At 43.6% G+C, this 27,408-nt stretch overlaps 1 protein-coding gene across 1 annotated transcript in view; it reads left to right on the top strand.

Moving 5' to 3' along the window:
* EPHB1 (EPH receptor B1) overlaps positions 1-18,098 on the top strand; it is a 370,423-nt gene extending 352,325 nt beyond the window's left edge. The window contains exons 13-16 of the mRNA XM_056850342.1: positions 11,825-11,974; positions 14,002-14,195; positions 16,127-16,282; positions 17,157-18,098. Of these exons, the coding sequence (XP_056706320.1) occupies positions 11,825-11,974; positions 14,002-14,195; positions 16,127-16,282; positions 17,157-17,265 (609 nt within the window). The 3' untranslated portion in view covers positions 17,266-18,098. The remainder of the gene's footprint in view (positions 1-11,824; positions 11,975-14,001; positions 14,196-16,126; positions 16,283-17,156) is intronic.
* The last annotated feature ends 9,310 nt before the right edge of the window (positions 18,099-27,408 follow it).

A 27,408-nucleotide genomic window follows, 5' to 3' on the forward strand; every position in this document is an offset into this window, starting at 1 on the left:
GCTCTGGAGCCACAGTTTTGAGACCCCTGCCCTACGCAATTGGGGACACCAAGAATACGGCATAAGAAAGTGGACTGAATCCTCTCAATGTCCTGATTAAAGGCACTTACCCAAATAGGAACTCCATATAGGAGTTGGGAGATGGATTTAGCCTTAAACACTCATAAGGCAGCAGAAACTAATTGGCCACCATAAACATAAAAGAAGCGAATTGTGGCCTCATTATTACATTTAGCTGAGGACACAACATAGTTTCTGTGAGTTGTCCAATTGCTGTTGTATTGGAAATTCAGGCCCAAGTATCTGAATTGTTTCACTTGTTCAATTTCGTGCCCCTTAATTGTCCAACTGTGACGTCTCCAAAATTTAGAGAAGACTAGGATCGTAGATTTCTTGTAATTGATGGATAATAAGTTGGCATTGCAATAGCTTACAAACAGGGACAGCAGCCATCTTAGCCCCTTCTATGTTAGTGATAATTCTGTGGTTTTGCCTTTCAAAACGGAGTCTTTTGGGCTGTTATTAGCTCTGCATGGGGACAAAGGCAGGCTGTCCAGTTTGGCTCTTACAATAAATTATCTCATTTAGGAAGAAGCGTGTTTTTTTCTTGGCAGATGACTAGCAAGACACTATGGTCTTGGCTGACCTTGTGATCATATTGGACCTTGCGGACTGTAGTTTTACTGTTAGCTCAAAGGGCTATGACTGGTGTCTCACTGAGATGTGTAGCTAGTTTCTGCAAATCCCACACTTTATTAGTATTGATGGCTAGTAGTTTTTGGTCCTTAGCAGAGTTTAGGCATTATCGATACTAGAATTTCAGATATCATGGAGTTGAAAAGAATCTTGTGAATAATCTAGTATTAACGTCTTAGCTTTCTCAGTAATCTATGCTTAAAGCACCTCTGACCAATACCGCTCCAGTCTTTTTGGGTGGGGGGGGGGAGGAGCAGGACCTCCCAAGGAAGCAGATTCAGTAGTGTTCCTGAGAAATTTATCCCAGCACTGAATTTTCTTTGGGAAAATGGTGACTAAATCTTAAAATCAGCCTTCTGTTCCTTGTTGTTTCTTGATATATTATAATTAATAGTTCATCTTTAAATCTTCTACTGTGTCAACATCCTTCTGCTTATAGCATTCCAAATGATGTCATTAAAATGGTATGGGAAGATACCCAGAAAACAATTGAGCCCTTTTCCCTTGCCTGAAATCCTGATGCCTGCCACCTAAATCATCACAAAAGATACTTGTGTAATAACTACTTTCATTGTGGTGGGCGCAGGTTTGCATATGTAGGGCTTGCATATTACAGAGACTCCTGTGGTCACAGTGTAGAACACGCTGGGAGTCATTGCACCACCTGCTCGTTCTCCCATGATCTTTCAGGTCTGGTCTACACAGAATGAGGTGCAGCGTGCTGATGTGGTAGAATGGACTATATCACTGGAGACTGCAATGGACAGATTACATATTTTCAAAGTTTAGAAACATTAATAATTCCATGAAAATGACAAACGAACACAGTATGTGAAAGGGTACATTTGAACTTTTCTCCTAAAATTGTTTATTTGCAGGGACGTTTTACATTGGGAACCATTTAAAATATTACCCCCCCAAGGCCCAAGAGTCTGAAAGAATACAGCCCATTCTACCACTTCATTGTGTTGCATGTTTAGACTAGGGCTCTGTGCAAGCAGGCGACTCACTGTCAGGGGTTAAAGGCAGGTTTAGTCCTCCTCCACACAACAGTGTCCCTATGAGCTATATTATACTTTCCTCCATAGGAGTACATGGCAGCTAGCAACCTGTACAAGTGAAAGGAACAGGGTGTACTGGGGAACACCACTGAGATAGAGGTTAAACCTGCCACCTGTCCACTAAGCCCGGTGGCCAGATATCATGTTTGCATCTGCGTATCCCTAGCCTAAAGGCAGTTCTCCAGTCACACTTTCTTCCATTGAAAGAGCCAAGTAGGGCTATGCAGTGTGTAGATATATTAGCTCTTGCTCTGACCAGTAGTTAGCTTCAAAGACATATGTACATTTTTCGGTATTGGAGCTTCATGTGGGGTACCCTGTAAAGATTTGAAAGTAGTTTTGTGCTAACAACATTCCCAGGTATTTGTGCATACATATTCAACATATGCTCCCAACTCCAAGCAAAGACTGAAGGAAAACTTTTTTTCTAGGGATTAATTGGGATTACCTCTAATAGAAGTCAGCTGCTTACAGTTGATGTGCAATATAACATGGGAATTTGCCAGAATAGAACCTAAGAGGAGGTCAAGGGACAGTCTAAGCATCAACACAACAAGAGCAGCAGTCAAGACTATGTAATCCAGGAGCCAAAGTGGCACAGTAGTCAAAGGGTCCAAAGCCAGAAAAACAAGAGGGCAAGAATATGTCAAGTTATAAGCTAGAAACAAAAGTCATGATGAGAGCAAAGGGTAGAGATCAGGGAAGCAGTGGGGAGAAAACAGTAGTACACCAGTCCTTACAGTAAGGACGTACTAGACAGGAAACTCCTTCCTTGAGGCTTTTATGGTGCTTCCTGTTTCAGGGAGCCATTGGGCTGTGAATATGGGAGGATCATCTGTGAGGCTCTGAACTTGTTATTGTCCCTAGAGGTGGGTTACCAATGTGATTTACTGCATAGGATGGCAGAGTTCACAGTTCAGTGAACACCCGTGGGAGAGGCTTAACAGCACAGTTTTAGCCAGCAGCCAGTAAGAGCAAGGCTTCAGGCTGCCAATGGCAGGTGGGAAGCTGGAGGAGTTGGGGTGGTGATGCTGACGGTTTTGTCTGTTGGGAGTTGGGTTATGACTGTTGAAGGTGTTGGTTGAGGAACATAGTGAAAGGGTTAGCTGAATGGGAGATTGTGTTAAAGACAGCATGAGAGATCAGATTAGTCATTTAATCCCCTGAAATTGTGAGAGAGGGTTGTTGAATTACAGCTGGTTTTAAGTGTAACGATCTTGATTCAGAGTGTAACATAGCAGTAAGCCTGCCATTTCCCCCCCTGGCTGTTGGAGTGTTCAAAGTTATGACTCCATATCTCCACGTTAAGTATTAAAAGTCTTCCTTAGTTTGTGTTTTGGTAAATAAACTTAGTTGTGGTTCTCTTTTAAAATCAAAAATTATCTAGGCCTCTACCTAATTGTACCTCGCACCATGAATAACAGCAGCTAGTTTGTGGGTGTTTCATATCACAGCTAAAATTCAGTATCCTCAATTAATGTTTCCTACTGGAATCCCCTTAGGCAAAGGAGAAGGCAGGAAAGTGGTGGAAACACATTTGGTATGGTGTCTAGCCCTAGGAAACTGTCACAATCAATTTGAATCTCAGCAGCTCCTGACACTAGCAGAGTGGAAATTTGAACCCAGGTCGTCCTGGTCATAATAAAGCATTCTAGCCACTATACCGCAGTTTATGTGAAGGATAACAATGCAGTTGGAGCACCTTAATGGGTTGTGTTAGAGAACCTGTTAATCTGGGATCCCTTTAGTATTATCAAGAACTACTTTCTAGAATAGTCCCTGAATTCCTTTCTCATCTTAAACTCTCAAATCTTTCATCTACCTTCCTTTCAGATGACCTACAAGACCCACCTTTTAACTTGTTCAGTTAGCAGATAGGAATGGTCCCTGCTTCAATGAATTTTGGAGCCCTGTTATGGTATTTATTCTTGGCATTGGCTAGATTGAAATTAAGTACATGACTGATGTCAGCATGCACTTGGAAACTGAATGCCAGGTTGAAAGTCTGAGATGAAAAAACAAGGAGAAGCCAGCTGGTGTAAGTGTGGTATACATTCCAGGGGCCCGAAGAGTTGATTCCTTCCTGCTGTTAATCCATGGAACAGTCAATAGAGCTAGATTACTCTGCACCAAGTGAGAATCTGAGCAGCCGTCCTTGAATCAGCCATCTATGGCTGAACTGGGAGCTCTTTTGTTTTCTCCAGGCAGCATACTGCAGTCCGTTTAAGTAAATCAGTGTGAGTTTTGAAAGGCCCAATGCTAGCCGCCTGCGTTGAGCATGAAGTAGCCTCTCCCACCCCTGGAGAAAAAAACAGATTCTCTCATCTATATTTCTGCAGTTAATTTATTCCACAAATGGCCTTCCCAGCAGCTGGGAAATGATGCACTGCCTGCAATTACATCTGTGCCTCCCACGACAGGTTCGTAGCTCACTCTGGGGAAAAGGTAAAAGAAAACAACCTTTAAGCAAACGTTGCCTTTCCCCCCAGTTATTTAAAGTAGAGTTTTTATTACAAAGACCAAATCTGTTTTGCCATACATCATCAAAAACAGAGCCAATAGTTCCACCCAGAGTCGGTGTCATACTTTTTGTCTGTGTTTCCGTCCCCCCCCCCCCGTTAGTTTTAATTATGGTATGAATCATTTACATGGAAACAAGATCATTGTTTTCTAACAGTGCACATGCTCTGGCTTCTGCTTATTTCCTTCCTGGTATCTTCTCTCCTGCAAAGTAACTCAACAGTCCTTCCCTGTCTAACAGATCATGATATCACAGTACAGAGTTATGCCTCTTCTTGCAGAATAATCAGGAACTGTTGAACACCTCAAGTAGGATGCACACTAACCCTTGTCATAAATGTCAGGTCCGCTGAAGAGATATTTTGGTTAAAAAGATTTGTCAGGTTGAGAAGGTTTCTCAGGATTAGGTGAGATTCCATGCACCCTCCCCCAATTAAACAGGTGAGATATCCTACTTGCCTGCCTCTGGGTGAGTTGAGTTCAACCATTTCCTCAATGTTCTTGCTAGTATGGCACGGCAACAGTAGGAAAAAGTTGACTACCCAGAGAGTAATCCTAAACAGGGCTATTCATTGGGGCTTAGGGTGAAATTAGTTCCCTCATCCTTGCACTTACTTTATTTCAAACATTTTAGCCCACATTTCTACCCAAACAAATTTCCAAGTCTGCTTACAAAATTACTTAAAATCAAGGGGATATTCACAAGAACTTGTGGGGGAACATCTCATTTCCCACTGCATCCCCCTCCCCACTATTCTTTCCTTTCCCCGGCAGCCCCCATAGTTGCTCCTGTTTTCCTGCTTCCCTCTCTCCATCCTACCCACCAGCCAGCCTACCTTTATCTGCCCAGTCTCCAGCTTTCCATTCTTCCCTCCTCATGGCAACCTCTCCCCAGCCTCTCTCATCTCCCAGTCTACCCCTCCCCCCATTGCTTTACAGAAACCAAGGCTTGGAAGGGTTAGGAAGATTTGTGGGGGGGTTGCTTAGCAAAAAGCAACTGCTAAAATGGGCTGGAAGATCTCAGAACATAGTCTCATGGGAGCTCTGTGGGAATTATATTCTTAAAGCTACAGGTGGTACACCAACAGAATCCCTAATATATCTTCAGCACCTGACACCAGTTAAAACAGAAATATGAACTTTAGATGGATTGAGACCCAGGAGGGGGATGGAGCTCCAACAAACTTTAGCAACTCTATCTCCTTGACCACTGAGTTCATACTGATGTTCTACTGAAAATGTGGAAGGACATGGCTGAGACAGTCCAACTCCACCTTCTTGTCCAACTATGTCTTGGTGATACACGTCAGGTTGGTCTCCTTAACCAGCATTTTGATGTGAATGGCTGTTGTTTTACTCTGGATTCAACATCAAAACCTTTAGACTTGATGATGAACTGGCCTGACAGCCATGGTGTCCTAGGAATGTACTGTAAGGAGCAACAGCTCTCAGTTATTTGAACCCACTCCCCTTTCCTGACGTGTCCTCATCCCACTTCCATGTCTTCTAATAGCACAGTGGACTAAGTTGTGGCACTAAGAACTCCCCCTCCCTGTAATCTATCCAGGGACATGCACAAGCAACAGAAATGGCCTAGACTGAAACCAAAAGTTTCAAAATGTAAGGCAAATTTAAGGCACTTTCCTCCTGACCCCTGCAGTACAGCTCCGTCAGCTTCCATGCGATTATTTAGAAGTTTGGGATGCATAAAGAGTGGGGACATTCAAATGAGCATGAATGGCACCATTGCCTTGAAGTCATAATGTCAGCCTCTGCATAGATATAGATTTGCTCATGGAAACTAAAAGTTAATTGAGATGTCTGAAATGGAGGAAGCAAGCAAAAATACATATTCATACCGATGGAACACGGTCATCAAGTTGCCTGCAGTTGCCGTAGGAATGACTTTGGCCTCATGAGTGTGTTTTTGAATAAGCCCCTGCCTATCATTCCATTCATAGCTATTCTCCCCTCTTGCCTAACCATGATCAAAAATGCTCAGATATGCATATCTGAAAACATGCTATGCAACCTAATGAAGGGGAACCTGTATGAGCTACCTCACTGAATTGGAAGTTAATTAATTTTAGACTGAGTAACTGCAATACCTGTTGCTCTTCACCTGGGATGCTCACTCAGTTCTTTATGATGAGATATCCTCTCTGTGCCAAGGGCAACCCCACTTCTTTTCTTTGCCATCTTCCTTGGGAAAAGGGGCCTGGAGCAAGGGGAGTTAGCATGTTTCCCAGTACAAAACAGGCAGGGTGAGAAAGTGTCATGCAGGCTAAAACCCTGAAGGCCATTCTTTCTGCTTTATATGCGAAGAAGTGCTTGGAAGCAGCTGTTGTTGTCGCTGCTTTGGGGCCTAGGAAATGTGAGCGAGCACCTATATATTCTCGGTGGGAAACACAGGGTCCTTTCCAAAACACTTGCCTGTTCATTGGCATTCATGGGGATGAGAGTTTTGTTAGTTTGGCTACTGTTTACATTTAAGAAACACATCTGGAATAGCTATCATTACAGACATTCATTATCTGAATCAGGAGGGATCCTGCATGATCAATGATCAGAGAACCAGTGTGATATAGTGGTTTGGGCATCAGAATAGGTGTGTGTGTGGGGGGGGGGGGTCTGGGTTCAAATCCCAACTGAGCCATGAAGCTCACCAGATAACCTCATGCCAGTGACTTGCTCTTAATCTAACCTACCTCACAGGGTAATCTGTAACTTGCTCTGCTGGGGAAAAATATTCAGCTAACTTTATGTTTTCCCTGGAAGAAGCAAATAGTGGCTTTGATGAAGGGGGAAAGAGTCAATAACACACTCCTTTATTGCCCAGACCAAGGGTGCATGTGTGCACATCCTTGATGTGGAGAAAGAGGAGATAAGCTAATGATATAGCTTTAAAGGAAAGGATAAGAAAGCTATTTCAGCAGCAGCACTAGAGGAAGGGCAGAGAGCTACTTTTAATTGCATGGCAAGTAAGTGGTCACTCCGGAGTGACCTTCTGGCCACCCCTAAACTGGATCATTAGACAGAGGTCTGTTCTGCTGGGCATATCTATACCACAAACCTAAATTAGATTGATTGTCATACTTTCCTATATTACAGTTCTAAAAGGCAATAAGCATATGGCATAGTCTTTAAGAGGAGGGAAGGCAGCATGGTACAGCCCGATCTTGTCAGATCTCAGAAGCTAAGCAGAGTCAGCCCTGGTTAGTATTTGGATGGGAAACCATCAAGGAATACCAGGGTTGCTGTGCAGAGGAAGGCACTGTCAAACCACCTCTGTTAGGCTCTTGCCATGAAAACCCCATAAGGGGTCGCCATAAGTCGGCTGCGACTTGACGGCACTTTACACACACACACATAGTCTTTAAGAGAGATACTATTCCCATGGTTCCTGGTGGAAAATGTGACAGTTAAAGTACTTGGCTGATGGTAGTCTAGCCCTAGATCCTCTGGGATGCCTCGCTGTTTCTCTAACCACGCATTTTTCCATCCGCAGCAGAGACAATAATAATCATGTCCTTTGTAAAATCCACTTCTACTAATAAAGATTAAATTATTATCTTCCTTTAATTGAGATTGCAGTGCTGAAATGGCTAATTTGGCTGAAAATATGTCTTTGGTATTTTTTTCCTACTTATTTTAATATCATCTGGATTTGCAGTGACTTCAGAGGCATCAGGATAACCTTTGGGATTTTTTTATGACAAATGGCTATTGAAAACAAACTATTAATGGTTAAGGTTAGAGACAGCCAATTCTTGGGTAAGGGGAGAGGGCACTGTAGTCTCCAGAGCCTAGTGTGAGTACGATCCTAAACTCTCACACTGTTCTCAGTTAATTAAAGTTAATGGGTTTAGAGGGGTGTAACTCTTTTTAGTATTGTATCTGAAGCTCATGCTGGAATAAATCTCACAAAAGCTCATACTGGAATAAATGTCATTAATTTTTTAACTGTCACTGGACTTCTGTTTTGTGTTACATAAAACTGATACATTGTATCATTTTGTGTACCTGTGTAATCATTGTTTGCTAGATTTGCTATTGGAAATCCTTCCTCTAATAACATGTGGAGCAGGATATTTGTATCCACTGCTGTGATATGCTGCATTAGGGTATCTGTGGAAAAAATTAGGGCTAGAAGACAAATTATGACATTGAATTGCCTGCTTGAATCCAAGTCCTTTCGGTCCTTTTTGCAATAGGTATGATGGACAAGGCAGAGGTAATGAGAACTCTGGGTATGTGGTTTAGATCATGACTCAGAGCCCCTTTCTCTCTGTTTTCCTTGTAATACTGATAAGGTAATACTGAAGGCTACTGACTTGGGTATTCATGCAAAGGAATTCAAGAAGGGCAGCTTTTGAAACATAAATTATTGTTTAAGGAACTGGGAAGAGTTGACTTGGCAGGGTCTTCTGTTTCACACCACATGTTCTTAATTTGGTGTACACGTATGCACAAAAGTGTGCAGCAAAATGTGCACATGTATGTCTATATATGTTCACTTATATATGTACTATATAAGCAACCTTTTGGATAGGGCTGTTGAATTAAAAAAAATTCGGTATAGTTCGGATTCGGCTGAATTAGATTCGGGATATGCCGAAGTCTGAACTCCCCCACTTCGGGTCCGTTCAATTCGGCGGGAATTCAAAGTTCGGGGAAAAAAATTGGCCGAATAAAGTCACTAAAAACACAACCGTGCCTTTCCGCGGCTCTGGGGGGGCATTTTTGGGGGTAGAGGTCCCATACTTTCAGCGGAGCTTCAAAGGACCCTTCTTGCCAGACCCCCCAAGTTTTGTTAAGATTGGGTCAGGCTGAGATATGGGCCCCGAAAGGGGTCCCCCCACCCTTAATGTGCATCTCTGAGCAGAGCTTGCCGCCCACGCACAGAGCTCCCAGCCCCAACAAACAGCTGAGAAGTTTGCAAAGCAACACAACTGCAAAGCAACACAACTGCAAAGCAACACAACCCTGCAAAGCAACACGTTTGCAACCGTGCAAAGCATGGAAAGGGACAGAGGCAGCTAGCTATGCATAAGGAGCAGGAGGGGGTGGAATTTCCCCTTTTGCATTGGACTCGAGACCAGGCAAATGCATTCTTTAAGTCACCATTTGAAAACCTGTTTTGAGCAAGCATCAAAATAGACCTAACCGATCTTATGAATGAGGGAAAACCTGAGGACACACTGAAGCCCCCCCTCAAACCAGGGAGAGAGAGACTCGAGGGGGCACACACACCCCCGGCAAAATGGGTGAAAGCCCCCTTTGGCTTCCCCCCCCACCCTCAGAAACTGCTCCCTCCCCACACACACACAGACTCTGCTTTCCCCCACTCACACACACACACACACAGGAGAAAAAGTATAGATTAAAGCCCCCAAAGGGGTCTTACTGTGGCTGTCTTCTGTTCCATCAGGAGGGGTGGGAGGAGGACTGGGTAATCCAAGACGATTCCATTTAAGCACGTTTTGCTCTGGAGATGCATACAGGATTGGGTGATCCATTCATCCCAATAGGGAAAAGAGGAAAGCCCATATCTCGGGGGGCCCTGACCCAATGTTTACAAAATTTGGGGGGGTCTCTTAAGAAGGCTTGTCTGAAGCTCCGCTGAAAGTTTGGTGTCTGTACCCCAAAAAATGCGCCCCCTGCAGCCACGGAAAGAGAAAAGGGGGGAGCCGATATTTCTGCCCCCACTAAACCCATCTTTACAAAACTTGGGGGGTCTCTTAAGAAGGCTCGTTTGAAGATATCCTGAAGGTGTGGGGGCTGCACCCCCAAAAAAGCACCCCCTGCAGCCACATAAATGGAAAAGGGGGGAGGGAAAAGGGGTAGAGCCCATATCTCGGGACCCCCTGACCCAAAGCCTACAAACTCGTCTAAAGCTCCGCTGAAAGTTTGGGGTCTGTATCTCCAAAAATGCGCCCCCTGCAGCCACGGAAAGAGAAAAGGGGGGAGCCCATATCTCGGGACCCCCTGACCCAATGTTTACAAAACTTGGGGGGTCTCTTAAGAAGGCTTGTCTGAAGCTCCACTGAAAATTTGGGGTCTGTACCCCCAAAAATGCACCCCCTGCAGCCACAGAAAGGAGCGAATGTGCACAAGCACCCCCCCACACACACACATGAGGATTTCTCTCACTCTCTCTCTCTCCCCGGCCCGGCCGTGCATCAGCTGATTCCTCCAGTACTCAATCCTGACTGATTGGCCAGAAGAAGACCCAGCTTGGCCACCGATTGGCCAGGGGAGGAGAATGCTGCTTACTGACTGCCCCGAATTTGCCGGATTTATTCGTGAACTCCCGAACTCGCTGAATTCGGCTCCCCCGGTTTCCTGCCATTTTTGAGTTCGGTTCGTCCCGAACTAAAAACCGCCGAATCGGGAAATTCGGCGGTTTTTCGGTTCAGGCCGAACCGAATCGACAGCCCTACTTTTGGACATACTTTGATAGCAGTTTTCCACCACATTATGCTAAACCAGAAGTGTAGAATGTAGAAACTCCAAAGCCAGATTACCTACATGTAATGGAGAGCAAGGACAAGGATAAGAGTCCACCTTACCTTCTTGGCTCGGTACACCTGCCACACTTATGGTGCCACTAACCACCCAAACAGTGGTATAAAGTTCAAATCCATTGTGCAGAGGTTCAGATTCTGAGTTCCTGGATTTGGACTGGGAAATGATCATGCAAGCTAGGACCATGGGAGACAACATTTTCATGGTCTCTCCTGCTTCTCACATCATCTTATCCAGCCTGTACTAAACTGTGTGGAAATCTGCACAGCCAACTCTTGTTATATCCTCTCTGGAATAGCTAATACCTGTGATGCCCTGGGATTCCTCCAGCATTAGGACTTGTCAGACACTTGAAAATGCCTCCATTTGGAAACGTAAGGGAGACAATGGTCAAGGTTCTGCACCTGTTTCTTTTCTGCTAACTGGCTAGGCTATACCACTCAAACAAGGCCAGAAATGGAACACTGAACTTCTGGAGGTTCATACTGGGCTGTTGCTGATAATGGAAAACACATTTGAATATAGAGTGGGTTCAGAGGAGAATGATGAGGATGTTCAGGTGCCTGGAGACAAAGCCCCATGAGGAAATGCTGAGGGACTTGGGAATGTTTAGTGTGGAAAAGAGGAAAGGGGGAACATGATTGCTGTCTTTAAGAATTTGAAATGATGTCACTTAGAGGAGGGCAGGGAGCTGTTCCTGTTGGTAGTAGAGGATAGGAGTTACAATAATGGGTATAAATTATAGGCAGAAAGGTACCACCTGGACATTAAGAAAAACATTTTTTACAGTGAGAGTAGTTCAGCAGTAGAATCAGCTGCCTAGGGACTCCTCTCTGGCAGTCTTCAAGCAGCAGCTGGACGAACACTTGTCCTGCATTGAGCAGGGGGTGGCTCCTTCCTACTCTATGATGTGGAAAGTGCATGTGATGCCGAACATGGACTAAGCAGAACCTTGTGTGGAATGGGTGTTGGTGTACTTGACCACTCAAAGTTAACATTTCTCTTTCCTTCTGCTCCAGGGTGGAAAGATTCCAGTGAGGTGGACAGCTCCAGAGGCCATTGCCTACCGCAAATTCACTTCTGCCAGTGATGTATGGAGTTATGGCATTGTCATGTGGGAAGTAATGTCCTTTGGGGAAAGACCTTACTGGGACATGTCTAATCAAGATGTGAGTGGTGTGAATCTTGCCTTAGAATACAGCAATCATATCTTTGTATTTTGGGGTGGAGGACTCACCGTCTGAGTAGACCTTGATAGACCCATGGTCTGATTCAGTATAAGGCAGCTTTATGTGTAAAGCAGTTGCTGTCCCACTGGGCTATGGCCCCACCCACATTCTTGAGTTAGTGTTGCCTCAGAACTCCTGGATAGGAAGTTGGGGCTCATCCTTTTCTTCCCAGTAGTTAAGGAAAGACAGTACTCTTGCCCACTCAGGTATGCAGGAACAGCACAGTCTCTTTCCCTTTTGCAAAGACAAGAAGCGGAAATATTCATTACCACTTTCATACTAGACTGTCCACCTGGACTTGGAATAAAGAAGAATGTTTACTGGCAGTGTAAGCAATACAACTTTATAGTGGATACGTGAAGTACAGACTGCTATTTTTTAATATCTGTGGGGAGACAGCACAACTTTCCACACATATTTGCTGTAAAAATTAACATAAATGTATATTGTTTTTTAAAATTTCTTTGCTGCCTTGTGGATTTAATGAATTCAAAGGTAGAGTATAAACATTTCAATAAAGAGGTAATCACCAAACATCTCTTCAGAAGAATTCATTGCTGTGCTACACAAAAATAGAAGATAAAATGGGTTTTGCCTGGTGTCTTGGGGAGGCAGGAATTTGGACAGGGAATCCCTAAGGCTATCAGGGAAAGTGTAGTTGAGGTTAGGTTTTGTTTCTTACCCATAACCTTAGAGCTCAGATGAGGGGAGAGGCCAGACAGAGTTACCTGAGTCACCCTCAACTGTGCAAGACTACTTCTATGTCTGATTTTTAGACAGAAATGCTGGCGTGTGTGGATTCCAAACTCCCCCCCAGCCCCCTGAAGCTCTAGAGAAAAGCGTGGAAGTGTTAGCTGTGAGATGTAGACTTGCCTTTTTTATTTCAAACCTCTGCAGTAGGAAAGAGTTTCCAACATGAAAGGAGGGGAGGGAAATGGGAAGAGAAGCCAGTGTGCTGGTAATTGGGCACTAGGAATCTTGCAGGCCCTTTGAAAATGTTCAGAAGGATTGTGAGCCAGGTGCAGTGACTGGAGCAAGTCCTGTACTCTGGCATGACAGCCAGAGATAATGAGAGAGGTGGCTGCCTAACAGGGAAGGGACTATCTTTGTCTTGAAGCATCTGCACTCTAATTAACCTCTGAGTGCCCCACTTCCTTCAGAGCCAAGAACATTCCCTTTGCTTCCCGTGCACATGACAGACTGTACTCCAACATCCAAGGCATTATAGTGCAGAACGTTGGAAAAAAAGGGATTCCCTTCTGAGAGTAAGCAGGGTAGGTGTGCGGCAGAGGAGCTCAAAAGACCCATTAGGTTGAATTCAGTGCTGAGTTCACAACATCCAAACGATTCAACGGCTTAATCCATAGACTCTAACAATGGAGATGCATGTGAAAACTACAAGTGGAGAGTAACAGGGGCACCTTTTGCCTCTAGAACCTGAAGTAAATTAGGGGAAATGTTTCCGATAAGTAAGCTTTATCCTAAGCAGTAAGTGAAAAGAAATACTTCCTATCTTTTGCTAACATGTGAAATCAAACTCTCAGTATACACTGTGCAAGGCAGAGAATAGTAAGTGTATAAACAATGCCATATTTATCCCAGTATAAAAATGTTAGAATGTTTACATGATAAATGAGGGCAGACACATACACTTTTGCTCCAAAACTTAAAACACTTTTTTTTAGGGGGGTAGGAGCTTAATATGAACAGGTACACAGGTGTAACAATACAGAGCACAGGAACAGATGCCTACTGTCAGTGGTGAATACGTATGTCTTGTACAGATGTGGACACTCTTACCATTGGTTCCAATGAAAAGGTTTATCAACACCCACCAGGAATCTAGTCACTTTTTCTTCAAGTCAAAATACAATTTTGACCCTTCAAAATATAGATACTTTCATAACCCTGATTTTTTTTAATTCATCCGTATTTTTCTAATATGCACCATACATTTCTTTCTGTAGGTTATTAATGCAATTGAGCAAGACTATCGGCTCCCTCCTCCGATGGACTGCCCAGCTGCCCTCCATCAGCTAATGCTAGACTGCTGGCAGAAAGACCGCAACACCCGGCCACGTTTTGCTGAAATAGTGAACACCCTAGATAAAATGATCCGAAATCCAGCAAGCCTCAAAACTGTGGCCACCATCACCGCTGTGTAAGTTTCCAGCTGACTTGAATCGCTGCAGCAAAGCCTCTGAAGGCAGTATTGAGCATTGGGCTGTCAACCAGCCATTTTTTTTTTAGCTGATTAATCATCTGTCTTTGGTTTTAACCAATTAATTAATCTAGTAAATTTGAATACATTTGCATAGTACCTAATCATCAAATAGGTGTCTCTTGCGATACTGGAGGCAGCAAACGATAATTTACAAATAATTAACGAAAGCTGCTAGTTACTGTTTGAAGGAATTTTTAACTGTTTTTTCCCCCGACCCATACTACAGGAACACATCTGAACATCAATATGCTTACATGTGCTCTTTCATTGTCCTGCTGATTTAAATTGGACCTCATCATTTAATTAGCTACAACTTTAGAAAATTAATCTACCAGTTAACTGTGATAACCTTATATGCAAGCCATCTCTTATTTTTCTAACCCCAAGTCTAAGGGTAGCACAGAAGCATGGATTGTGTACATTTCATTATTTAATGAGCTTGGCCTTGTTTTCAGTTGGTGGTTGCTGGTTCATAAGTTGTAGTCCCTGTCTCATCCCCCCGTGTGACAAATTTCCCAGAAGGAAATAGGATATAGGAGCAGCCTAATTATGCTGTGTAGGCCACAGGCTACACTGAGAATCTGCATTATACAATTATCTGCATTGTAAAATTAGGCATGGGGTAGAGAGAATGAACAGAAAGCACTTTTTCTCCCTCTCCCGAAATACTAGAAATTGAGGCCATCCAGTGACGTTGATGGGCAGTAGAATCAGGATGAACAAAAAGAAATACTTTTTTACACAACAAGTTATTAAAAATGCGCAGTTCGATGCTAGAGGGTGTAGTGATGGCCACAGGCATAGACGGTTTTACAAGAGAATTGGACAGATTCATGGAGGTTAGATCTATCAGCAGCTACTCCACATCCAAAGGCATTAAACCTCTGAATACCAGTGTGAGGGGAAGGCCTCAGCCTCTATACCCTGATGTTGGCCCGCCAGAGTAAGTGATTGGCCACAGTATGAGACAGGGGTTTGGACTAGATGGACCACTGGTGTGATCCATCATGGCCCGCCTGGGCAGAGGAACTCCAGTTCCCATTTTATAGTGTGGCATTGCAAATTCACTACAGCCTTCATGCTCCATGTGGATACCCCTTGCCATATATACACATCAGATGACTTCTCAGTGGGAACATCCATCTGTACCACTTTGGCTGTAGCCTGCATAGATGTCTTGGATGCTTCCAGACACATTACCATGATGCACTATAACTGCACATTTGCATCAAAAGGCTTGATGGCCTCTGAATTGTGTGGCATGAAACAGACTCTCTCCATTCCCATTCTGGAGCCTGACAGGGACGCCCTGATTTATACCATGCAGGCCACAGTCGCTATATCTAGTATCGAAAGTCTCCAAGCACATCCCAACAAGCCTGTTGAGAATATTGTTCTAGCCTAAGTTTTCTTCCTGACATGCTTATATTGAATATATGTGGGGAGGGTTGGGAGGGGTTCCCCCACATATTCCCCCCACATAAGGTAGCAGTCCTGATATGGCAATCTGAAATGGTCCAGTGCAGCAGCAGGTGAGCCTGATAATAGTGTTTTGATTCAGCGAAGGGGGCGAGGAAATTTTAGAGTGTGATTGGTATATCTGTGTTAATGGGAGAGGAAGGAAGGTTGAAGGAAGCTCTTCTGGAGTTAAGCTAGCCACAAGAACGAGTGAGTTAGTGAGAAGAGATGAGCAATGCAGTTACTCCAGTCTAAGGTCATTGATTTAAGTGTGCTTAGACTGGAGTAACTCTGCATAGAACTGCACTGTCAATAACCCTTGTTTTGTTTGTATTGCCTTTCTTTTTCTAATCTTAGTTCACAGCTAGTGGAATTCTCCTCGCTGACTCTGTGTTTACGTCATACTCTAGGCCTTCTCAGCCACTGTTAGACCGCTCCATCCCAGATTTCACTGCCTTTACCTCAGTAGAAGATTGGCTCAGTGCCATCAAAATGAACCAGTACAGAGACAATTTTCTGACCGCTGGATTCACATCTCTTCAATTAGTTGCGCAAATGACATCAGAGTAAGTAGTGCATTCTCATCCTGACCTCAGTCTTGGCTCACTGATAGGTTGGTATTGACTTCAGTGTTGGGAAGAGAGGGAATTGGGCCTTTTGTAAAGTTTCAGGAAGTCATTTATGGGACAAAGGAGAACTTTAGTACAGGGAGCATGTCAGAAAGGGAGGTAGTTCATATCTCCAATAGGCTTGTAACACAAAATGTCCTTACTCCCCAAGCCATTTTGCTTCCTCCCTTCTTGATAGGGTCTGCTTACTTCTAGTATTTGTGGGTACTCAGAAACTCACACGTGTTCCTTCTGCACAGCCCACCTCTGTCAGATTAATGCACCCTGAAAGCCTATTCAGCCAGTGGCCTCTACTTCCCAATATTCACCCCGTTTCCATCATCCATTAGCTCTCCATATAACTATTAAGATGTACTAAATCAAAATATTATGGAATGTCTCTCGTGAGAGTATCAAACAGTGGGCAAATCTTGAATGTAGCAGCCTGCGGGTATACGGTTAATCATTCAGGTTATTTCACTCACAGAGAATTTTGTCCTGCAGTTTTTGCTCGAAATATCTGTTCTTGCAACAGCAGGTAGAGTAATGTGTCTTCTCAAGAGAACTGCAGAGACAGTCACTTCAAGGAAAAGAAAACAGACTTCTTAGTACTTTTCTACTCACATGTATATTTGCTGTGGGTTTTGGATCATACAAATAAACGCATTCCCTCCACATCTTTTAGCAATTCTGATTGCTCTTCTTGAATTAGCAGTTCACATTTTTGCTGTAACAGTTTATATTTGCCATCGCATGACTAAATAACTAAAGTAGGCCTTCAGGATAAACCTCTTTGCAGCCCTTATGTGATCCTGTCTCTTCTGTTTTGCAGAGATCTTCTAAGAATAGGGGTTACCTTGGCTGGACACCAGAAGAAGATCCTGAACAGTGTGCAGTCTATGAGGGTGCAGATGAGCCAGTCGCCGTCTTCAATGGCATGACCCTCCATGTCTTCTTACAACAATGGGGAAAAGATGGTTGAACAGTGCGTTGGAAGTGGGAGGGGAGGGTTAGCTGACAAGAAAGTGAGATGTTTGCAGAGGTTGGATTATTGTCTGAGAACTTTTGGAGCCACAGACAAAGTATATGCGGGACTTATTTCTAAGTGACAACTCCCGTTTCTCACCAACAGAAGCACACTTACTGATGCCATGGGAAACAGTGTATAAATAAGTATAAATATGTATAAATCATGTATTTAAAAAACTGAAGACAAACCAATGTGTGTTGGGAGAAAAGAAACTTAAATCCCACCACCAGTGAGCAGTAGTCAAAGGGTCCAGAGGGAGAAGAGAGGTGCAACCCAGAGCAACCATCTTCAGCGATCATATTCCTTCTCTTCTTTAGTTCTCCTTCCAGAGCCCTTCTCACACACCACTTCCCTTTTGTGTTCATAACCCATGGGGAATTTTCTTCAAAAGCTACAGCTACCTACTAGCATATAAAGAAGTTGTTCCATCAGTTACCAAAGGACTTCACTGATCACTGCACGGGGGATCCAGAACAATGCAGTTAATGTCTTCATATTGAAGAGGAGATGTACCTTCAATAGAAAACCTTGTTTTTTTTTTTCTTTTGCTTGCATTTTTTTGCAAAAAGGAAAAAAATCCTCATGGAAAAAAAGAAAAAAGGCATTCCCACGAGTGTGTGCGTGTGCGTCTGTATGTCGTCAACTTAACTGTGGAGTCACTCACTGCTTGTCCATAGCAGAAGAACAAGAAAGGGAGACTGACAGATGATAAATCCATCACCTCCATGGAAATCAAAGATTCAGTGGGGGTCTAGATCAACTGCACATGGAATGTGTAATGGGAAATGGCAAAAGAAGGCAAAATGAATTTGTTATTCATAGGAGGAAGAAAGCAGAAGAGTGGCATATGCAACAAGGGTTTCATGTTGAACTGTTACAGGATTCACAACTATAGAGGCAACTGGACAGCTGAACACTTAGACCTTCAGCATACCATTGAGCTGTACGCGACGGCTCAGGAATCTAGTTTAATTGTGTGGACCTCAGGATTTTCATATGTATTGGCTTTGATGTCACGGCATCAGAGGTAGGTTCATGCGTTGCTTCTGTACATTCTTCTGTCCCCCATTCCTTCCTTCTTTTGTGTCATTATTTCTTTAGCAATCTGGCCTTTTCGTCTGTTTTTGATTTTACTATATATTTAACTACCAGTGCCATTACTCATTTAAATTAGGAAATTCAAATTAGCACTTTCTTAAAACACTCTGATGTAAATACAAAGGGATGAGTGTTTTAAGAAATGACAGTGGTACCATCCTGCAGTGAGAAGAGTTAATGTAAATTAATTAATTGCCCCTCAATAAGGATTTTACTTAGACTGTCTGTTACTTGGTAACTTAGCCAGCTGTCAGACTGTGCCTCATACTAACAGTGTAAAGGATGGGTACAATGGCCCATTCTTCCAAAACTTACCTGGAAAATGCAGCCAGCTTTCAGAATCATATAGTCAGAAGATATCTAACAGGTGACGTAGTGGTTGCATTCCCTATCCTAAAATAGGTTCTCCCACACTTCAAATATCCCCAACTATTTTTGACCCTCTTTAATACTCCCGCTAATGCTCCCAGCAACTGGCCAGGTAAGTTCATTATCCATGCTCTCACCTTATTGACTCATACCTTTGCAAGTTGCAGCTGTGTTCTAAATGTTATATCTGGTATGAGTACTTGCCATGAATGTTGATTATTAGAGGCAATAATCTGCATTGTGTAGTGTGAAGGATAAAAAAATACTTTCCAATTGTGGTGTGTTCCCCCACCTTCTCTTAGAGTTCAATAAGTTTCTTATCTCATTTTCAAGGTTTCTAAAGGACGTTGTAGACGTCAGTACTTTGAAAAGACCATAGACAAACAGACATACAACTAGATAGCCTCCATTCTTTCAGATGGGTTGGAATCAGAACTGAGTGGTAGAAGATACTGGAAGCTTCATTCCCCAGGAGCATACTTCAAATATTCCAATTGCCACAGCTAAAAAAATATGTGACATTGTAATTGAACTGTAAAAGGTAAACATAGTCCCCTGTGCAAGCACCGGGGCATTACTGACCCATGGTCACATCACAACGTTTACTAGGCAGACTGTGTTTACAGGGTGGTTTGCCATTGCCTTCCCCAGTCATCTACACTTTACCCCCCAGTAAGCTGGGTACTCATTTTACTGTCCTCAGAAGGATGGAAGGCTGAGTCAACCTTGAGCTGGTTCCCTGAAAACGACTTCCATCGGGATCAATCTCAGGTTGTGAGCAGAGCCTTGACTGTAGAGGTGGATTTTTGAGGTGGCAAGCTAACAACTTGGAAATGCATATGGTAAACAAATAAATATATAATGTGAAAACAGAAATCTCCATGTGATGCCTACCTCAGACACACATACTCCCTTAATGATGGATTTCTTCTCGCCTAAGGGAACTCCTGAGTTCTTGTGTCCATCTTGCTTGCCATTACCATAATGCTAATTTCTGGGAGCAGTGTGTGTGTGTGTGTGTGTGTGTGTGTGCAAGCATGTGCCCAATTATAGTCACTAATCACCGATGGAAATAGTAGAAACATGTGGAAAAGCAGTTTCCTTGGTACAGACGTGGAAAAGCTCCAAAAAGAAGCTATTGACAGCCCAGGATGATTTGGCAGAACAAAGAATCATTACAAATCAAAGCTGAAGAGTTGTTTATCCCTTCAGAGCCAAATTGGGGGTGCAGGTCCCTCACATCAGCCATGCTTGTTACATCTGTAACATTGCAGTTGCAGATTTTTTTCTGGCTGCTCAAATATCAAATACAGGAGTGTTAGAAAGATGGATTAAATACAGTTGTAACATCATATCCTCCAAACATATGTTTTACACTTCTTCTTACTTCAGGGCATTACACAGTTTCTTTCTTAGCATCACAGCCTTCTCATGAGGCAGTAACTGATTACTGCCATCTCAGCCTCAGCGTGGGGACAAAGAACCTTAAATATTTTGAAACAGGACTGAGTAATTTTATTAAAGTAATCTTAATATTTTTATCCTGGTGTTTTAACAGTGGCCCAGTTGGCATTCACCTTCTGATCTTGAGCTACAGGATGCTAGGTGGTATGGATCTGTGTCCAGTAAAATATTGGTAGCAGTATTTGGTGTGGAAGAGAATCTAGAAAATATTATTTGGAACAGATTTGGGACAAAGCAAGCAAGAAGGGTCCCAGAAGGTCACCGTTTCTGTCCTTGGCATATCCAGTTTAAAGCTTCTTAGGCACCTGATGTTGGAAAAGGCCCTTCTAGAAGATCTAGGACAGATGCTGCCTGCCAAAGGAGCCAATATTGAACTATATGGGCCAATGGCTGAAAGTCAACTTGATATGTTCATAATTTAGGAAGAGTCACTAGTAACGTTCTTGGATTCAGTAACATTCTTGGATTGAATGATCACCCTATTTGGAGATGGGAGGTTTTTCCTTCCTTCCTTCCTTCCTTCCTTCCTTCCTTCCTTCCTTCCTTCCTTCCTTCCTTCCTTCCTTCCTTCCTTCCTTCCTTCCTTCCTTCCTTCCTTCCTTCCTTCCTTCCTTCCTTCCCTTCCCTTCCCTTCCCTTCCCTTCCCTTCCCTTCCCTTCCCTTCCCTTCCCTTCCCTTCCCTTCCCTTCCCTGGAACTTTGTGCATGGAGTTTGTTCTTCCTCCCACTGAGTCATGGTGCCTTCTCAAAGGAATGGCCCTCCAGAAGGGAAAGAACATGGAGACCTTTCCTTTCTCATTAGCACCTGGGCTTGTCTTCCCTTGAATGGTTTGGAGCTTATTTGCTTGTGGATATGCACTGTGTAGCCCCAAAACTCTGGCTGTGGTACATGCTAGTCTGGATTGGTTTGCATTGATCTGGGAGGAGTTAATGAATGGATAGTGATAACTTATGGAAAGGCATTGGATTAGATGGCCTTTCAGACCCATTACAGTGGTTTGGCACCCAGAAAAGTCATGTGTCACAGACAGGAGGAGGGGAATGTATGCACAGAAAGGAAAAAAGACTGATGGGTCATCAGCCAGTCTCTGACAGATTGCCAGAAGGAAGGGTGGGGGAGCTCAAGGCTTCTTTATATCACTGGCATTTGGTTAAACTAGGTGAGTTCCCTGAAGCCCCGGTTAGAAGTAGATGCTAACAAGATGCAAAGGAATGATGTTTTATCTTGCAGAGCCACCCATAGAGATGGCGAAAGAGAAAAAATGCCCCTTGTTTTACAACACAGGGGAGTGTTCTTAGCTCTGTCTGATAGTCGTGAATCCCTTTTGGAGTATTCAGCGCAAAAAATCTGTATTCAAGTATGTTGTCAAACCAAATGCAACATGCACAGAAAAGGTGTATTCTGAATATTAATCATCTATACAAGTCCATTGATATTCACAGAAGGTGGGTTGAAGGAGCTTTTGTGTTCATTTTTTTATGACTTTTGCTTTTATTAGGAGAAATCCAAAGGCATGAAAAGTGCAGCAGGGATGACTCAGGCGATAAATATGGCATTCTCCTTCTGGCAGCCCTGCTGCTGATTTCATGGAATATGGAACGGTTGTCTGCAGCTCTAAAGGCTGACTAGGTATCATTAGTGGCGCTTAGAAATTTTGCACAGCCACTTCGGTGGGGGCTTGTCTTTAGCAGCTTGTGGCAGCCACTGGAAAACAGCCTACTCTGAGCCCCTGGTGTGCCAGTTGTGTGGATCTCCTGCAGCACACAAGTTGCAGCTTTCACTAGACTTTGGGAAGCATAATTTCCCTACCCCTTCCCACTGTAGGCTGAAGACAAATTCTGTACACAGTGATGCTTTAAACACACTTTACATTTTTAAACTTGTTGTTATCTAAGTACTTTTCTACTGATGATTTTTACAGTGTGCTGTAGTATTTCTGGGCAGTGATTGTGATTGGGGTAAATGTGATATATTTTGTGGAGTATTCCTTTTGGTCCTTATGATCTATAGTAGAAACGACTCATACATAAACCATCATTCCTGTGTGTGTGTGTGTGTGCGCGCGCGCGCGCTCGTGTGCATAATGTGCCATTTCCATAGCCCCACTGAAATGGTACAAGGAATAAGCCACACTGGTTGCAGGAAGGCAAGTGGGTTCGCTCTGCCTGTCTGAATTAGAAAGTGGACAGACAAAAGAAGCACTCCCATGCCTTCCAACACTGCTGTTGTTCCATGGGGCTCAGCTACACTAATTACCTAATTTGTATTTTCCTCTGATGGATGACCTTTGCACTCTTTCCCATCTGCCACATTGTCCACCATTCCAAGAAAATTCTGTGTTTCATATCATGCTGTGAACACTAGTTGTGTGCCTAGTTTCCCCAGATGGGAAGGAAAGTAAGCCCAGAATGATTACTGGGATTTGTGCCAAAATGCCCCAAATATATGACCCACCGCTTTGAGATGCAGGACACCCAGTGACTATCATTTGGGTCTTCTGTCTCCATATGTAACAAAAGGAAAGGCACATGTCTGATAGTCTCTGTTAGCCCACTCCCTCTATATCTCCATCACCTCCTCAGCTTTCTGTGTGCATCTAAAATGTATACCTTACCTTATCCAATAAAAAATGAGAATCCGTGACATCTCCAACAGATGCAAGCGCAGTATGTACCAAGTAGAGCTGCGGGTAGCAAAGCACTCACCCAACCACCAAGCCAGACTGTTTGAATGCTCTTAAGCCACATACTTTACATTCTAAAAGTTGCCATGTGAATTGCTGCTTTCATACTGCCTTTGTACAAATCTATGGTAAGACCACATTCGGAATGCTGTGTACAGTTCTGGTCACCACACCTAAAAAGGGATATTGCAGAGCTTGAGAAGGTGCAGAAAAGAGCAACCAAAATAATCAGGGGGCTAGAGCAACTGCCCTATCAGGCGCAGTTGAAACACTTAGGGCTGTTTAGCTTGGAAAGAAGGCGATTAAGGGGAGACATGATAGAGGTCTATAAAATTATGCATGGTATGGAGAGAGTGGACAGGGAGAAGCTTTTCTCCCTCTCATAATACTAGAATGCGGGGGTCATCTGTTGAAGCTGGAGGGTGAGAGATTCAGAACAGATAAAAGGAAGTATTTCTTCACACAATGCATAGTTAGATTATGGAACTCCCTGTCCCAGGATGTGGTGATGGCTGGCAAATTGGAAGGCTTTAAGAGGGGAGTGGACATGTTCATGGAGGAGAGGGCTATTAATGGCTACTAGTTAAAATGGATACTAGTCATGATGCATGCCTATTCTCTCCAGGATCAGAGGAGCATGCCTGTTACATGAGGTGTGGAACACAGGCAGGATAATGCTGCTGCAGTTGTCTTGTTTGGGGGCTTCCTAGAGGCACCTGGATGGCCACTGTGTGAACAGACTGCTGGACTTGATGGACCTTGGTCTGATCCAGCATCGCCTTTCTTATGTTCTTATGACCCTAAGGTGTCCTACACCATTTTAATGAAGGCCTCTGAAGAGCCTGTCTGCTGGCAAAATATCTCTTCTGGCTTTAGATACACACTGCTGCAGGTTTATCGATATTCCCAGATGGCCAGCCTGAGGCTGCACGGCAAGGGGATTGATGAAGCTACAAAAGGGTGCTAAGCTGGCAAGGGGCCCCCAAGTTTGATGATTCTTACACCTTTAATACATGATGTTGAGATTTTTTGTTGTTGGGTTTGTTATAGATATAAAGATATTCCATATGCTGCTCACTGTTGCCTTAGATCTTTAATTTGTTCTCCAAATTCATAATACGAAAACCTTATTACTACACATAAGCATCAGAAATGACTTGAAGATGCAGCTAGCAATGTCTTGGGGAAGGATGGTGTTGAAACACAATTAGCAAAGCAGGCACCTCCTTTACCAAATCTGGAGAAGAACATATTTTGTACTACTTGTGCTATTTCTGGTTTTTCAGCCTTCAAAATAATCTCCATTAAGATTTTATTGTGAAGGTTGGACACGGAGCTGTGTTTTCCATTTTATATTGGCTTCTGGGTGCATTGTTGGAAGATGCAATCTGCCATGGCTAACTGGCTAGAACAATTGCATAGAAAATATTTATCTAATCAAACACCAAGTGACTATTATGGGCGGAGAAAGGGCACTGGAATCCATACCAAGTCCTCCTTGCCTGTTCTTTCATAAGATTTAATATTTGGGTCTTTCTTTCCAGCTTAATTTGTAGATCTGGTACTTCTTTCCTGTCTGAAAGGTTTCCATGCTATATTTATGATTTACCCACAGTCCCATCAACCAGTCTCAGTAAAGGGGGTATAAAATTCAGGTGGCTTGCTAAGAAGTACTTAATCCCATTCATTCTAGCTATCCGTGTCACTCAAAACTGTGGAGAGGGGATTGCTGCACTCTATCAACTCTGTCAATGGGTGGAGGAGGTGGCTGGATATGTGTTTCGTTGGTGCCAGAACGGGCCACCGCCGCTCGGCTTCTGATGGTGGGGCTCTGGACAGCTGGCTGCAGGCTGCTGGAAGGTGGGCTGAAACCCTGGCTGGTGCTGGGGAGAGGCAGAAGAGGGCACGGGAGCGGGGGGAGAGAGAGAGGTGCAGGGACCAGGGGCAGAAAGGTGCTGCCACCGCTGCTGCTGCCGCCGGGGCCGGGCAGTGGCTTCTCCTGGTGGGGAGTTGACTCGAGTGCTGAAACGCACCAGCAAACACCCGCAGCTGCTGCGAGGCTTTCCTTTTAATCGGGACAAGGCAGGAACAGGAAAACCTGGGAAGTTTCGGGAGGACGTGGGTTGATCTCGGAGGCTGGTGATGACCATGTGTTTTGCATGAGGAGATTCACTACATTCATGGGAGAACCGAGGGACAAAACTGCCATGCGTTTTTTACCTATGCCTGGTCCTCACAGCTAATAAGAGAGGATATTGGTAAGGTTACTTCCTTGCTCTTGACGCTTGTTTACAAAAATGTGAGCATCACTTTTCTGGTCCAAGAGGCATGCAAGGTGGTTTACTATATATAATTGCAACATAAAATCATATCAATCAGTGGCAATAAATACTCCAATAAAAGGTAACAGAGCTAAATGCCAGCTCCCTTAACTATCAAAACGACAAATTTTCTCCACAGAACATTACAGAAATGGCTCCAGGATGACCATCCCTCAGCAGACGGTTCATAAGTGTGGGGCAAGCACAGAAAAGGCCCTTCTTACACAAAAGATGTTTTCTTCATGTTCAGTAGCACATGGAGAATAGCCTTCAATGACAATCTCAATTGGTGGACAGGTTCATAGGGGTGAAGGTGTTGCCCTACCTGCTTTTTAAGTTTACCGTCAGTATTTCTCTTCTCCCCTGATTCCTACAGCTAAGCCTGTTCACTTCTCGGGCTGGATCTTTCCCCACTCTGCTTACTTCTTACATCTGTTGATCAATTTATTTGTCTGTCTTGTCTTTCTCTTCATTTCGTTTGACTGAATCTGTCTTGTTCTCCCTTGTTCTCAGCCATGTCTTTAAATCTATGAAATGCTTTTCAATTATCAGTTTCATTTCTGCATTTCTATGGCAACGGCAAATTCCCATCCTACTCTTCTCTCTCCACCCCCAGCCTTGCCCATCCTTCCTCCTATGTAGTGGATATGCTGTGAGAATGCTGACAAGCTGTAACACCAGGTAATTTATCTCATAAAACAGGCCGCTGTGGCCGAAGAGGAAGAACAGAGGAGACAGGGAGTGGGAGGGGGTGGCCGCAAGGGGGTTGCACCATGGAGAGGAGGGCAGAAGGGAGGTCACCGATGGAAGGTTTCCTTGGGCCGATAGTTAAGGTAAAGGTAAAAATAAAATCCCCTCCGTGTGGCTAAGAAAGTTGCTAAAACGGCCCTTGCAGATATGGACAGATGGTGTGGTGTTTTTAAATGCCTGTTTACAATTCCACTGAGCGGTGCAAAGCCATAACCACAGCTCAAGAGCAGGAACAAACCTGGCAGACTAGGTGAATTGTAACAGAGCTGTGGTAAACTGGAAGAAAGCACTGAAACCAGTGCTAGGGGCTGCAACCCCAGATATCTTTCCCACCTGGTGAGTAGGAATCAACTGAGTTCCAAGATTCCTCTCTCCTTTACTGTTCCCCTGGCGAATGTGTAGGTTGCTCCCAGGGTTTTCTGCTCCTCTCTATTTATTATCTTTGTGCGCCGCAATCCAGGATGGAAGGGTTAGAGAGGGGCTGCTTTGTGATAACAGTAATTCAAGAGGGATGATGGAGTGCGTCGCTGGTAGCCAAGGGGAGTCAATCGCTTTCATATCGGAGATAATAAATGCTGCAGGAACCGGGAGAGGAGTCCATATGTATAGCATTATTGTGTGCCTCTTTATAAATAAAAGAAATATATTTTATGCTCTTTAATGACCTTCAAATTAACAGCTCTTTGAAAGCACTTATGTATATTTAATTTGAAATGGTGCTGAAAGCCTGAGTGGGGATTGCAGGGAAAGCAGCAGGCAGCCGGTTTTTAAATAAGAGTAAACTCAGGCCATTATTTCTCAGCCTGTCAGCTTTCCCTGGATTTAATGTACCAATTTTTAAAAGAGAAAACCTTTTCTTTCCTCTTTTGTGCTTTAAAGCTCCAGGATCCTTCTTTGTAGACAGCAGCAGCAGCAACAACAACAGCCATGCATTGTATTTAATTGTTTCCCTTTTGTGCTTTGTGTCAGGTCTCTAGAGTAACAGCTTTTGCTGATGGGTCACTCTTAGGAATACAAAGAATTCGGCCCCTTTATGACCTGGATAGTGTGCTAGCTTGCGATTACTGATGGGGTATCATCACGGGATTATTTTCTGCAACAAGATGTACAACTAGGCTGGTGTGTGACATCCATGACTTGTAAGCCTCAAGATGTTTTGAACTGTCAAGATTTTTTTTTTAATCATAATGCCCAGGTAGACAAAAGGTTAGCCAGAGCCTCATACATGTAGGAGCTTTCATTTCTTACCTATGAAATCGAGTTCTCTGCTTTTTTCTTTTGTGCCCACAAAATCTTGCCTCCACTACATAAGAATAATAAGCTCCCACAACCATGAGGCGCTGTATCATGAACAGAAAACTGAAACAAA

Source organism: Euleptes europaea, chromosome 5, assembly GCF_029931775.1.
Source record: "Euleptes europaea isolate rEulEur1 chromosome 5, rEulEur1.hap1, whole genome shotgun sequence".
Taxonomy (NCBI): Eukaryota; Metazoa; Chordata; class Lepidosauria; order Squamata; family Sphaerodactylidae; genus Euleptes; species Euleptes europaea.